At 34.8% G+C, this 14836-nt stretch overlaps 1 protein-coding gene across 6 annotated transcripts in view; it reads right to left on the bottom strand.

Moving 5' to 3' along the window:
- Window positions 1–5134: 5134 nt before the first annotated feature.
- SCAF11 (SR-related CTD associated factor 11) overlaps window positions 5135–14836 on the bottom strand; it is an 80347-nt gene continuing 70645 nt past the window's right edge. For 2 of the 6 annotated variants that reach the window (XM_007179225.2, XM_057556069.1), the window contains 7 exons: window positions 14250–14351; window positions 12371–12477; window positions 9021–11723; window positions 7920–8266; window positions 6690–6908; window positions 6207–6326; window positions 5135–5922 (listed from right to left, as the gene is read on the bottom strand). In XM_007179225.2, the coding sequence (XP_007179287.2) occupies window positions 5776–5922; window positions 6207–6326; window positions 6690–6908; window positions 7920–8266; window positions 9021–11723; window positions 12371–12477; window positions 14250–14351 (3745 nt within the window). In that variant the 3' untranslated portion in view covers window positions 5135–5775. The remainder of the gene's footprint in view (window positions 5923–6206; window positions 6327–6689; window positions 6909–7919; window positions 8267–9020; window positions 11724–12370; window positions 12478–14249; window positions 14352–14836) is intronic. The other 4 variants (XM_057556068.1, XM_007179226.2, XM_007179227.2 and 1 more) reach the window with 4 other exon arrangements.

The following is a 14836-nucleotide window of genomic DNA, read 5'->3' as shown; positions in this document are numbered from 1 at the left end:
TAAGAGATCAAAGTTATAAACACTTTTCACACAAACCAAATGCGTGGAATAAAACTGTTGAAGAATTCCAGGGAGGAGCAAAGTGAGTTAGATGTTGCTAAGCAGAGAAATGGTTTGGCCACCAGGAGAACCTAATGGGCTCCACAAAGTGTAGTCTGGAATTAAAACACAAGGCTGAACCACATTTGGTTGAGAGGGTTCCAGAATCCCTTGACTATACGTTATAGCTTCCCTAAACTCATGAGGAAAATGTTTAGCCTTTGCTTTAGAGAGGATTATCAGATATGCCCTGTTTACAGCTAAACCGTGTGAAAGATAATGCTAGCCTAATTTTCAGGTTGACCCTTTAAACAGATCCACGCTTGCAGAGCAGTTGCCTGGGAACCGGCAACTTTTGAGTTATACTTTGGAAATTGGCATAATTTGTTTAAAAAAATAACTTCTTAGTGAAAAAGGGGAGCTGAGGGCTTCCCTGGTGGCACAGTGGTTGAGAATCCGCCTGCCAACGCAGGGAACACGGGTTCGAGCCCTGGTCCGGGAAGATCCCACAAGCCGCGGACCAACTGAGCCCGTGCGCCACAACTGCTGAGCCTGCGCTCTAGGGGCCGCGAGCCACAACTACTGAGCCCGTGTGCTGCAACTACTGAAGCCTGCACACCTAGAGCCTGTGCTCCGCAACAACAGAAACCGCAATGAGAAGCCCTCGGACAACTACGAAGAGTAGCCCCTGCTCACCGCAACTAAAGAAAGCCCGCATGCAGCAACAAAGACCCAATGCAACCAAAAATAAAAAATAATAAGCAGAAGGAAAAATATTCAACCTCACTAATAAGCAAAAGCATAACTTATTTGGGGAAAGGTCAGAGTCCACAAAAATGCTCATCATTGAAAAAGAAAAAAAAAGCTGAAAGCTGCCACCATCTAATAAATATAGAAAGCACACTTTTTTAAGTGTTGCACACATCATCACTCTCCTGCACATTTCTTACAGAAGCATATTTTATGTGATGCATTATTCTTTCAGTGAGGAATTATTTTTTCTCCCCAAATTCATGGATTTCTTTTTCCCACTGAGACTAGATTGAAAGAAGGGAAGGGATGAAGAATGGTAGATTTGTCTACCAAAAATCTAAACAATGGCTTTGAGTTAATTGCTGGCCTCTGGATTTTTTTTTACAAATTTTTTTACTGTGAAATATAACACCACATATAACAAAGTGCATAAAGAGTAGAGTTTATTATGTAACAACTGCCCAGGTCAAGAAGTAGTCCTTGGTAGTCCCCCTCCTTCCCAGACCTTTGTCCCATCTCAGTCACAACCTCCTCCCTCCCCCATATCAGTGACCACTATCCTGATTTTAAAGGCAATCACTCACTCCCTTTAAAGGTTTTTTGGTTTTATCAATCAATCACCCTTCCTCGCACCTTATTCCCCCAAGCAAAGTCAGTTCTGTGCTCCCACTATACTTTTTTATTTCAGCCATTACTCCCACATGTGATATGTTGGTTTACATCTGTGAGCTCAACTTAACACCCCAAGTCAAGCAGACATCAGCGTCTACCGATCCTAGGTCTGAATCCTGGCTCTATCACTAAGTAGCTGTGTAACTAGTTAACTCAGTTAAAGCTTTATGCATCTCAATTTTCTCATCAGTAGAACAAAGATAATTACTAGAATTAGTTTTATAGATAAAATAAGGTAAATATGTCTGACAGAATGCCTATCACATAGTACAAGCTTAATATGCTATTATTGTACCATTCTTTTAGAAAACTGTGTTATGATTAAACCCGGTAATATGTGAAGAATCCAAGAATTCCGGACACACAGTAGGTGTGCACTGTTTGATAAAATGAATGTTCATTAAGACCCTAAAAACAAGAGCAATCTTACATGCTGTCACAGTATCAAAGTTGGAACTAAGTAAACTATAAGCTCAGACACTGTGGAGGGACTATAAATTAGGACACTTTTCACAGAGCAACTTGGCAACATCTATCCAAATGAAAACTGTGTATATCCTGAAATTCAATGTAACCTTGTACACAAAAAGATTCGCAGAGGTAAGTCACGCAGGGTGTTAGTTAGTTAAAACATTGTTTCTAGTAACCAAAACTTGTACATAACTTAAAATGTCCATCAACAGAGGAACACGATATAGCCCCTATAAAATAGAACATGGACGTGACTATATCTTCAAGTTATTAAGGGGACTAGAAATGCACAAGTTTACAGGATATAATTCATGTGCTGGGGAAAAAGATCTGTGAAAACTATTTTCCGGGAGCCTTAAAAAGCAGCTTATAAATGCATTGAAGAGTTTGGGAAAAATAACTTTCTGATGGTTCTCTTTGCAGAGACAAATCAGCTTAGGAAAACAATGGAGTTTTAAACTAAATATATTGTTTTAAACTGAATTTTAAAAATTACACTTCAAGTGTAAATGTATGTATATAATTACATCTTAAAAAATTTTAGGGGGAAATAAAAACTGATCAAGATATTCTACTTACAGGAATCAATTCCCAGAAAATAATCTGAAATGGGTACAATTTATGTATAAAGATGTTTACATCAGTCATTTATATTAGTACAATTTATATTTTGCTAATTTTATTATTTCTATTAGTAAAAATAGCTTAATATCCAATAGTGGAGGATTGTTTTAAGTAATGGTATATCCGTGTAATAGAATTCTATTACAGCTATTGAAAGTCGTCATGATGCAGAATAATTTTTATTAAAATGGGAACTTCTCAATACATTAAGTGAAAAAGATGTTACAACATAGTTACGTGCAGTTTGATCTGTTAATAGTTGTTACCTTTAAGTGGTAGGATTACAGGCTATTTTTCTCCTTTTGTTTTTAGGTTTCTTCCCTCTTTTACAGATTTTTAAATTTACTAAATAAGCTTTTCTAATTTCCTACAATGATATGTAATTAGGAAAAAATGCTATTAAAATACATGCTTATAGCTAACTCCGCTTGCTTTACAACTTGGACATTTACGTTAACTATGATGCTAAGCCTAACTACTTTGGTACAAATCCAAGAAATACTGCAACACATGTTTGGAAAGAGTTTATGTGGTGAAAGTCACCACTTCCCAGGAATCTTAATAATAAAATGTTAAAGACACTACTTTGTTTATCAAAAGAATTTATTAGAAAATATTACATACTACATATCTGTTTAATAAGAGTATTGTTTCAGTAGACAGCACTCCATCCTCATACTATGAACAATGTCTCATGGACCATGGAGCAAGCACTGTGCTTGTGAAGCTACATCTTTTGGATGGAACATTCAAGCAGTACACACTGTGGCCATTTAAAGGAAAATAATGGAAAAAATGTAATTACCAGAGGAGAAAAATAAAAAATTTTGGAATGTTAAAATAACAAATTTTAGTCTCAAAATTCTAGGCGTCACTATAGCCTAAAAAACATCAGTCAATGTGACTAGAAAGTTAAAGAGACCAAGGTTTCAAAGGTTAATACTGAATCTTCATAAATAACAAGAGGAATCTGTAACCTCACAAAATGTTTTTAAGTTTGTGCACATGCAAAATTAATGTAAATTTCTGATAAAAGAATGGGAAATGTTAAAAAGCAATGTATTTTTTTTAACATAAAGCATGCACTTTCTAATACATTCTTAAATATTTCAAAGTTGATTCTAGTCCAGTAATATTCTTCATTAGCTATTTCAATTGCAGGCCAACCAGTACCCCAACCAGATACAGAGTACACTGTTATTCAAGAAAGGTGGAATTAATTCTTGGCACTGCTACCAAAGATGCAAGACTTTTAACTCTTGACCACACCACCTATTTTTTCTTCAAAACTTTTAAACATGTTTGCACAAGCTAAACGGTATAAAGCAAATTTTAAACTGTCATCCAACTCCCAAATGTCACTGAAAGAAAATGTCGGAAAAGTATGTTGTGTGATTAATCAATTTAGGCAATTTGCTACAAAATTTTCTACATGTGAACCAGCTTTAACCCAAAATAGATTAAAAATTCACACAATTGTTTCTAGAGTTCAAAACTGAAACAAATGAGGTGTGCATTGATATTTAAAACACTGTCTTAATATTTTATTCAAGAAATATACTTCCAAAACTCTTTCCCCATCATAATCTAAACACAAACCTTAATTAAAAATATATATAAATCAGTAGAATACCATATTACAAATGCCCAGAAATGCAGAATAAAGATCAGAAACTGCTTGGAAATATTTCTACCACTTTTGGGATTATACTCATAATCTAATAAAGATTATGAACTAGCACAATCATTACTGGGGCCAATATTTCAAAATTCGCCTATCAAAGCTAGCACCAGGAAAGTATTATACACATAAAATTGAGAAACAGATAATCTTTACTTCAGAAAAGCACAGTCCTAAAGAGTATTGCTTTCACTGTTTAGCTAGTACAAGGGTCAGTCTGTCTCACTGAGGCACAGATCCATCTCTGTGCCATTAACATCTTATCTGAAGTGCTTTCCAGTTATTTGGTATCTATTGAAAACTGTTACTGGAATGAAACAGTTTATCACGGAAATAATCCATTTTTTCTTCCAAGATGCCAAATAAAATAATAAGGCTAGAACATTTTAAACTTACCTTTAATAAAAATAGTACTAAAAAAAAACCAATCTCTAGTCCCTGAAAGCCTAACCAAGACTCCATTATTTAATTCCTCTCCTTTTTCCAAAACACCGGTTTTAATGTCTAGAATTTCGCAACATGATTAATGGCCACCATATGGTCACCAAATCAACACTTTATTCACTGTAAAGCATTTGGAGATTTCTCAAATGTGAAAAGAATTTCATTAGTGATTAGTCAGATGAGCAACAACCTGAAAGCCACTGAAGCAAGTGTCATGATTCTACCGTAGCCACAGGGAGGGTCACTACTTAAAAGCAATTCTCCAATTGGCACAAACAATTTACCATCTCTGATAAGTAGAAGATATTATGGAAGAACATAATTTTTACAAAGTCAACACTTTCTCCAAACAGGTCTTCTAAATTCAACAGAGCTTAGACTGCCAAAGTTGTAAATCTAGCAAATCAAATTGCTTCATCTCAACTGGGGGAAAAAAAGGCACAAAAGAAAAACAAGCAGCATAACCTTTATTTGGTGATACAATAGGTGAACAGTGTTCTAAAGTTTTGAACACTGAATTTTACTCGTGTGATAATTTGTTTTCTATCTAAGCAATTTACTCAGATGTGTGCTTTAAAAATACACAGTAGGAACCCTGCAATTGGTATGTTATTAGAAATATTTTTCATGGTAATACATTATTTATCTTTGTATAATTAGAGAGAAAAATCATAAAGATCATACTTTATTTTTAGCCTGACAGAATAAATGTATTATATATATCTCTTCCAAAACCAGTGCACTCAGAAGTTCCTCATTTATGCACTCCATTGTTCAAATCAAAAAGCTGTACATCTTCCAGTATCCACAATATAACACAGTCCTAGTAAAAATGCACATTCCTTTAACCCCTTTACTTTCCCTTGAATTTGTTTTTATTTGGGGGGGGGGGGTAGAAGGGAGGAAAAGATATAGAAGTTGCGGTGCAGAACTATATTTATTTAGAGCAAAACATTATATCCTACATTAAAAAAAATAATTTTATCAAAACCAAATTTCAATCACAGTTATGTATGATTTTCCATTAAAGGTACATGTTGAAATTGCACTTTGCAGGTATCTTGATAGTGTCCTTTATAGTGCTCCCCACTTCAGCCTATGTTTTTATCAGTAGACACAGGTTCTTCCAGAGTTTTCTTTTGGCTTCCCTTCCGTGAATATTTGTATTTGTCTACATAGGCTTTAACCAGATTTGCCACTTTAGTAGAATTTACTTCTCCACTCTTACTATGACAAACCTATAAAAAAAAGAAGGGGGGATATTTTTTTCATACCTTAAACAGATTAAAGGAAAATGGAAAGCTTTATGAAAAACAAATATGCCAAAGAGATAACCAGACATTTTTTAATGTTTCATTATCTCCTGTCGGGTACATGTTTAGTTATCTCAAAAGGTAAAAAAACAGACAAGAATGATAGAAGCTACCTCTTACTATTTTAATTAATTTAATTAAGCATTCCTTTATTAAAACAGGCATGTTCAGAATAATATGTACATAACTCCACTAAAGCTATAACTTACTTTATCTACCGCTTTCCGCACAATCTCTTTATATTCTTCCTTGGTGATATCTTTATTTTGATAAAATGGCTTAATGGCCAATTTTACCTCCTGTGCTGCTTTTTCTTGAATTTGCAATTTCTGATGAGAGGAAAATGTATAATTATTATTTGCCCAATCACATACTTTCAAAAAAAATTCTTTAAAAATATAAAATTGAAAACACTGTACATTTACATTATTGCAAGGAACTATTCAAATATTAGTGTTATAAATACAGAATAGTTATTTACTAACACGTACCAAACATTTCTAAAAATAAATATGAAATACTACCAGTAATTCAATTGGCACCAACATATTTAGACAGAACCCTTTAAATAATGTTGGAATTTAAGGCTATCAACAATAAATTCCCTTCACCACTTATACGATAGAAAGCTGTTATTTTTTCATTTTTATCATATACAGAATTATGTAGGTTGCTCTCAACTTTGAACTTGCCTTGTCTGTCTTCGAGCTATCTGCGCTGGCTTCCACTGTAACACTTACTTTGCTTTCTGCCAATTTTACAGCAGCATTAGAAGCTCTGCTGTGACTTGATGACGAAGTATTACCAGAACTTGGTCCCTGAACTGTTCCCATATTTCCTGGGGCTGCTGTCGGAGCAGGCAAGACTGGTGTACTCATGTTATTACTTACATGAGAAGCACTAGGAATACCCTGTTTTAAAGAGTTATCATCAGTTAATGAATTACTTGTACTCAATAAAAGTCTTTTAGTCACCTATTAGAAATAACATCAAAAAAAAAATCAAAGCAATCCAATACTTAAATACTTAAGGGAAATGCATATTTCAGGTCATTTATATCTAAAGGACTGAAGAAAAATGAGTAACATTCTTAAACAGAGCCCCATTTAAATATTTCATGATGACTTTAAAAAAATATATATGTATTGTAATGTTCTGACAGCAATACTAAAACCAACAAGAAGCAGAGCAGCATTAATAACAGTATCTTTCCTACAAGGCTCTTTAGAGTAGGTGCCCCCCCTTCAAAGATGGAGGAAAGTGAGACAGTGAAGTCAAATGACTTGCAGTGAGTTGACAGCAGAAAAAGATACAAGATCCCAAATTCCCACTCCCCTTGCTCTTCCAACTCTTGCTGTCAGGATTCTAGAATTTCTGACATGTAGACATGAAACTATGATCAACACAATGTTTACAGATTATTATTGAAATTTTTCTATATTTAAAAGTGCCACTTTTTTCAGCATGGTAAATTCATGAAAATGAAACACAGACAGTAATGGACAATGAACAGCTTTATCTGGTGTTTGAACAAAACAGTACACGGTTTATCACAGTACCCAATCACAACAAGTTCCCACCCCCTAAAAGTTCAATAAATCAGGGAAAGTGTCCACCACTTGATTCTAGTTTGGCTCATAATTTGGTCTTTTTAATCTCACCAAAAAACCTGTTTGGGTATCAGCAATAGCCTATATGTAGCTCAGATTTGACACTATGCATTCAGTTCATTTTCTCATTTGGGAGTGGGAGGTTTGGGGAAGGACAGTGAAAAAGGGGTTATGAAGGTTTACCATAAACCTAACCAAATGAGTCATTGTGTATGGATATCCAGCCAGGAAGCCCTTTCTTGAATATCTGTCCCTAATAGCTAAATGTTTACAATGGCTATGTTGATTAAACTTGAGTTGCTGAAAACATACCTGCAATTGCTTTCCATCTGGCTGTGAAGCAATGTAGCTGACTTGCTGGGATGGAGGGGGAGGGGGTGGTGGTGGTGGTAGTCCCTGAGATACACTGGTAGGAGCAGCTACCTGCATGAGAGGCACTCCTGTGTGCAGATGCAAGGGCAGCTGAGGATGCATGTTAAATGGACTGCGCTGGAGATTCATCAGAGGAGCGTGAACACCCACTGGATATGGGAAGATATTCATAGGCTGGTGTTGAGCATTCATTTGTTGCTGCATTACATTCATTTGTGGTTGCATCATATTTATAGGTAGCTGAGAACCATCACCTTGTTGGTTTGTTTGGTCTTTTAGGTTAGAATCTATCAAAAGAAAAAAGGCTTATGAAAAAAAATCATGTTACAAATTTCTTTAGCCAGAGAAACAAAGAACCACTGGTTACAATTAAATAGCAATTAACAGAACACCTAAACCAATACCCAATTATTCAGTTTAATCCTGTCATTCCTAAATAATGTGGGCTGATTTTCTAACTGAAAGAAAACATTCAACTAAAATTATTTTAAAGCATAACTTCACACAATAACATTGGTCAGCACTCACAAAGAATCAGTAGCTCAAGAAACTTCCTAGTTAAAGAAATAATCACATAAAATTTAATTAGATTACTAAATTAGAAGGTTAATCACTTTTTAAAAATCTGCAACAGAGTTTTTCTTGCAATGTTCCCAAGAGAAGTAAAGAAAAGGTAAACCTTTTTTAGCAGAGTGACTTATTTATAGGAAAACAATGATCAAAAAAATTCAAGTGCACACATCTGATATAAATGAAACAGAATTTAAATCCTGCATAGTACTATCTCAAATTCTTCTACTGTAGCAAATTATACTTAAAATATTTATGTCTTTGGCAAGGTTTGGGGTAGGCATGGGGTGAAAAAAGAAAATAAATATTGAAGTGTATATCTATTATACAATACAAAGTGACTTGTAAATAACTGGGATTCATTTTAACATAAAACTATAAATAGGGATTATTTCAATTCATATAAATAAGGTATTAAATTTTTAATCTCTTTCTTCAAATAAAAGTGTTGATAAATAAACATAATGTTACCCTGTTCAGTTGTTTCCTCCTCTTGTCTCATCCATCCAGACTGTGGACCTGAAGAATTCCTCCCTCGTCGTGAATAATAGTTTTGTACATCTGCTGGCAGAGTCTTTCTCACAGCCCAACTTGATGCAGATGTCCACCCCGACCTATCTGCCGGTGTATCAAATGAGAACTCTTGCTCACTTTTCCGTTTATAGGGTTGCTGTTCCACAAACTTGAAAGTCTCATTCCCTGAACTATTTGAATTCCCTGAGAGGGGTTTTCGGTTTTGCCACCTGTTTTCATTTTGATCTGTGTAGGCAAAACCACCTCTGTAAGCGCCTCTGCCACGGTTACCTCTACCACGGTTAGACATCCAACCTGAACCAAAGTTTTTATTCCAAGAATTCCCTGAATTTTCATTTCTATTTTCTTCCCAATGAGAATCTTTTAACTTTTCTGGATTTCTGGTCCTCGGATCAGGCCCAGAATTTATTTTTTCTGTTACCCAACTGGGACAGTCATTTCTATGTTTGTCAGCAGAATTTGAATCATCAGCATCTGGACTGATGTCATTTTTTTCTTTTCTTGTGTTTTCATTCTGTTTCTCTGAGTCATTCTTTCTGTATCGATCATTTCCTCGTGGACATCTCCAACCATCATTTGTCCATCTTTCCTTCCATCGAGGAGAATAACTGACTCTGTCATTTCTACCAAATGATGAACTCTTACTTTTTGTTCTAGATCTTGATGGTGACCTAGAACGAGATCTGGACCGAGACCACCTTCTGGTTCTCCTTTCTCTATCTCGATCTCTCTTTGGCCCATCTCTATCACTTTCTCTTTCTCTGCTCCGGGACCTGGATTTTTCTCTTGGGGAGGAATCTTTCAGTCTTGACTGAGATCTTCTGTTCTCTCTAGAAGTGTCTCTTTTTGGGGAGAGTGATTCAGATCTTTTGCCTTCCCTAGTGCTATCTCTTTTTGGAGATCGAGACTGAGATTTCCTCCTTTCTCGTGGGTCCTTTTTTGGGGACTGAGAACGAGATTTTCTCCGTCCTCTTGCAGATTCTTTCTTGGGAGATGGTGATCGAGACTTCCTGCTTTCTTTTCCAGTTTCTCTTTTGGGAGATGGAGACTGAGACCGCTTCTTTTCTCGTGCAGTTTCTTTGTTGGGAGACCAAGTTGTAGATGGAGAATGAAATCTAGATCTTCGAGTACGAGGCTTTTTGGCTTTATCTATCGTATCTATTGGGATTTCAGATGGTTGAGATACAGTTTCAACCTTTTCATTTGAAGGACCAGAAGATGACATATTCTTTTGGGAACTGTGCTCCACAGAATTTTCATTCAATTGTTTAGCATCAGCATTTACAGATGGTTCGAGTTCAGATTCATTCTGGTCACTGCAAAATGAATCACATTCCATAGGTATCATTTCATTATTATCCTCACTAAAATGCTTCTGAATCAGTGCAACATGTGTTTTAGGCAATTCTGTAGATCTGGGATGTTCAACCAGAGATTCAGTCTTTTCTTCGAAAGATTTGTCCAATTTGGTGTTAAGATTTTTTTTTAATAAATTGTTTTCAGAGTCTTGAATACTACTGAAATTTTCATTCCCTGAAGTATCACATGTTGCAATTACTTCTGCATCTTCATTTTCAACATGCCCAAGCAAATGAACCTCTGAGCTCTCAATAGATTTTTTGTCCACTGTTTGTATAATTCCACCCTCAGAAGATTCTAATTTGGGGCTGTCAATAAGATGTTCTGTTTTTACTGTAGAATCTTTATGATCAATAATTTTTACTATAGGACTCTCCATAACTTTTTCTTCATTAACCGCTGACTCTGCGTTCTCAGGGATCTCACCTAGGCTTGATATAGGTTGGTGTACTTCAATTTCAGATCCTGAACATGTAAGAAAATCATTTGGAAGATGATCTGTACATCCATCTGCTTTTACTTCTGATTCTGAAGGTAAAGCTATTTGGTCTTGATTTTCCAATGGGTCACCTCCTTTTTCAGAAGTATTCTTAGAAATCTCACTTTCCAGACATAAAATATTAGCCTCTATACCTGTATTCTCAACTGTTTGAATTTCCTCCTCCTCTCCAACTAGCACAGGAGGATCTTGGGTACCAGACTCAGAATATAAAGATTCTACTCTTTCCTCTGTATCACGGGTCTCACTATGTTCCTCACTTTCTTCTACTGGCTCACTGCAACTTCTCAAGCCATTAGCAGACTCATTTTCTACATTTATCTGCACAGTGTTACTACTTTCTACATCTGATTGATGTTCTTTCTCTAACACAGGTGGTATGTCAGATTCTACTATTTCTTCATCTACTGAATCACTGGAAGATGATTTTTCAGGGGGAGGTAAAGAGCTCCGAAGTTTCTTTTTCAGTAAAGGTAGTTTTCTTCCTCTTCTTACAGACTTCCGTTTTGGAGCCTGCCTTGTTTGCTTTTCTGACTCACCTGAAGAGGAAACACTTACAGATGGATTATTACTATCTGGGGCATCACACCCAGAATTATTTGATACTGGGGACCTCTGAGACTGACTGACTGGTTCAGCTCTTGTGTTACGTGTAGATCTCCTTGTAGGAGTTGTTGCTGCTGGTTTTCGTCTTGATCCTCTGGTGCTTGAGGTACCAGAAGTTTGCTTCTTCTCTTCTCCTTCTTGAGTATGTGCTAATGCATATCCTTTGCAAGAAGTACCTAATAATACATGTTTTTTAAAAAAGTAAAAAGTAAGTGTATGTTTCAAAAATGATAATAGTTTGGCTTAAGCTTATTTTAGCATAAAATAGGTATCTATAACAGAATGAAACAAAATATACTTGTGAATCAAATTATAAATAAATGCATAGCTACTAACACCTGAGTAATAACAATTTTTTAATGCTACTGAAATGAGTTATCCCAAGATTTGAATCCATGTGGGCAATTTTATAGGGAAAAAAACAAAAGAAAATATGTTTCGTCTGATAACTGCCATTTGCTTAATGAATCACTAGGCAAAAGCAAGAGACAACAGCTATCCACAAATAGTAAAGACTCAAATTATTTGTTCATAATTAATAGGAGATATTACTTTAAAGATCATGGTTTGAACATTGAAGCCCTAAATAGAAAGGAGACTTCTAATCAGTTCCTCAAAGACATGAAGTTGTAATTTCTTAAAAGGGATTTTCTAGTTGGGACAATTTTAAAGTCAAGTCACTGTACAAATATTTATAGAAATATCTAGGACTTACTATCTATACCTTATTTACACTTTTTCTAAGTCATCAACACATACTTTTTATGAGACTGAAAGAGGCTAATAACTTTTTTTAAACTAGAAAGAATTTCAAAAACTTTACCAAAATTTTCTAAAGATATGGTATTTGTTGGAAAAATAGTTCTTGGCAACACAGAGGAGATGAGAGGAAGGACTTCTGTTTCAATATTCCAGGGTATAAAACTAATTCTGAAAATTCAAAACAAAATAAAGACATTTTTGTTTAAATGGTATAAAAATTAAACCAGCAATTTAAAGGTACTAATTTTCCAAATCAGGTTAGCAACATTAAAATACAGAGTGCTTAAATTATTTTTTGCCAAATAGCTGAAAATGTAAGCTCAAGGTTACTCATTGTTCAAAGATGGCTACCAACTGGCTGCAAAAAACAAAAACAAAACAAAAAACCTTTTAAAAGCATGTTTTTCGCTAAATTAATAGCAAAGGGAGATCAAAGGCAACTTAATACATAACAGTTGTTTCTTGTTTAAATAAGTTAATGCAATACTTTGTCAAAAATTTTTTTAGCCTTTTTTTCCCACCACTCTGAAAAATAATAAATTTGGATAATAAAATGCAGATAAATAAAATACACAAATGAAATGCACAGATTTTAAGTGCACAGTGTGATGACTTTTGACCAATGTATATACCTGTATAACCTCCACACCAAACAAGAAATAGAACATTTCCGCCATCCCACAAAGCTCCTTCATGCCCCTTGCACCAGCCCCCCTCCACTTCCAGGCAACCAAAGAGATAATTTAGTCGAGTTAATCAAATCAGGTTTTAAAGAAATTATCAAGGTCAAAGGGGAATCAGTCCATAAATTTAAAAAAAGTAACAAAAACTGAAAGTAAAACTACATCACTTGAATTTTGAATGTGATAACCATCATGGATGTTTATCACATTTTTTATTAGACTTCTTTATGTTTTTACAGCATATATCAAGGCCAAAAACATCAAAATAAATACATTTTTAAAAAGGAAAAAAACACCTGATTTCTATTGCTGTTATATCCTAAAATTCCTCAATCTGAGGATGATGGCTCTTCAAGGTTCCCAGGGTCTCTATGGACCTGCTAAGACCCCAAAGTTTCTTCATTTACAACCAATCCACCCTCAGCTTCTTCCTACTCTGATTCATATTTTGTTCAGTCAGGTCTCCTAACAAAAGACTATCTCACCCAGTCTAAGGTGAGATTCTGGAGTAGGAGGAAAGAAGCTTGAAAAACAATGTGCAACTTGCACATGTACAAAAAAAACAGCTCTAAGAAAAGGTTTCATATTATACATATCTGGACTAATTTTACTTATGTTCCATTGTTATTCCTAGAGGGTGAAGGCCCTTTGCAGAACTGTATTACAGTGATATATAAAAGTTAAAGTATGTTACAGGAATGAATGTAAAACTCTGGCAAGGAACTTGGTCTTTACATAGGAGCCTGATTTAAGCATACATCGTGTACCTACCGATGTGTTAATAGCTTCAGAATAAACTAGGAAAGAAAGGGCTAGATTATAGAAAGTCATGAATGCCAGGGCAAAGTAGGGACTTGATCAAGTAGTTATTTAGAATAACACTGTGGAGATGGGAAGTGTCATGATAAAATCAGTGCTTTAGCTAATAGCACACAGGGAAGATTGGAATGGAGGAAAAGATAGAAGAAGGATGGAAGACCTGAATGCTATTACTAATAATGAATCTTATCATTTGGGTGCTCTCCCTGTTAAAGTAATCAAATATCTACATTTATTAAACAAATAAATAAAATATTCTTTACTTTTCAAGGAGTTCTTTAAATAAGGGCTTTTCATTAGGCATCTGAAACACCAAAGTTGAATTAAACAAAACTTTCTTAGAAACATACCTATTGAATAAGATACCTCTATGCCTTATTAATGATATCTTATGCACATGTTAGCATGTAGACACTTTAGTAAACAATTTTTTTTTACCTTCCAATTCCAGGTAATGTATCAGGAAACCATGACAATTCCAGTTCCTGTCTCTTCTGCCTAATCAATGCACTGATTTCATTGACTTCTATAAATTCTGTACTAAAAGATAAATTTTAGACCCTCATCAGAATTCCAAATATTTAAGTTCAGAATAACAACTGGGTTATACCATAAATAGCAGAAGTTTTTATACCTAGCATTATAAATCACATTTTTTAAAAAAAGAACCTTTTTCTATTTAAACACTTTCAAAATGAACTCATTCCTAAACTAAAATTTTTATATTATAAATCTAAATTGTACTAATCTGATTCATAAAAATAACACTTGAATTTCTATCTTAAGTGACAGAATTAAAAAGTCAATTCAGACTAATATCCTTATTATTGAGAGAAAAGAGCAACACTACTTCTATCCCATGAACCAAAGTTGCAGCAAGCAGTTCCAGCCAAAATTCTAGGTGCAATAGTTTGCCATCTGAAACTAAGCATAAGACAAAAGAAGAAAATAAAGGAAGGCATGGTTATTTTTGTAACCAAAAATGGGTACACTTCAGTTTTTCAAAAGGCTACTCAGATGTAATT

The sequence above is a fragment of the Balaenoptera acutorostrata genome, chromosome 11, assembly GCF_949987535.1.
Source record: "Balaenoptera acutorostrata chromosome 11, mBalAcu1.1, whole genome shotgun sequence".
Lineage (NCBI taxonomy): Eukaryota > Metazoa > Chordata > Mammalia > Artiodactyla > Balaenopteridae > Balaenoptera > Balaenoptera acutorostrata.
Note: the sequence above shows the minus strand (reverse complement) of the source record. Positions and strands in the feature narration are given on the sequence as shown.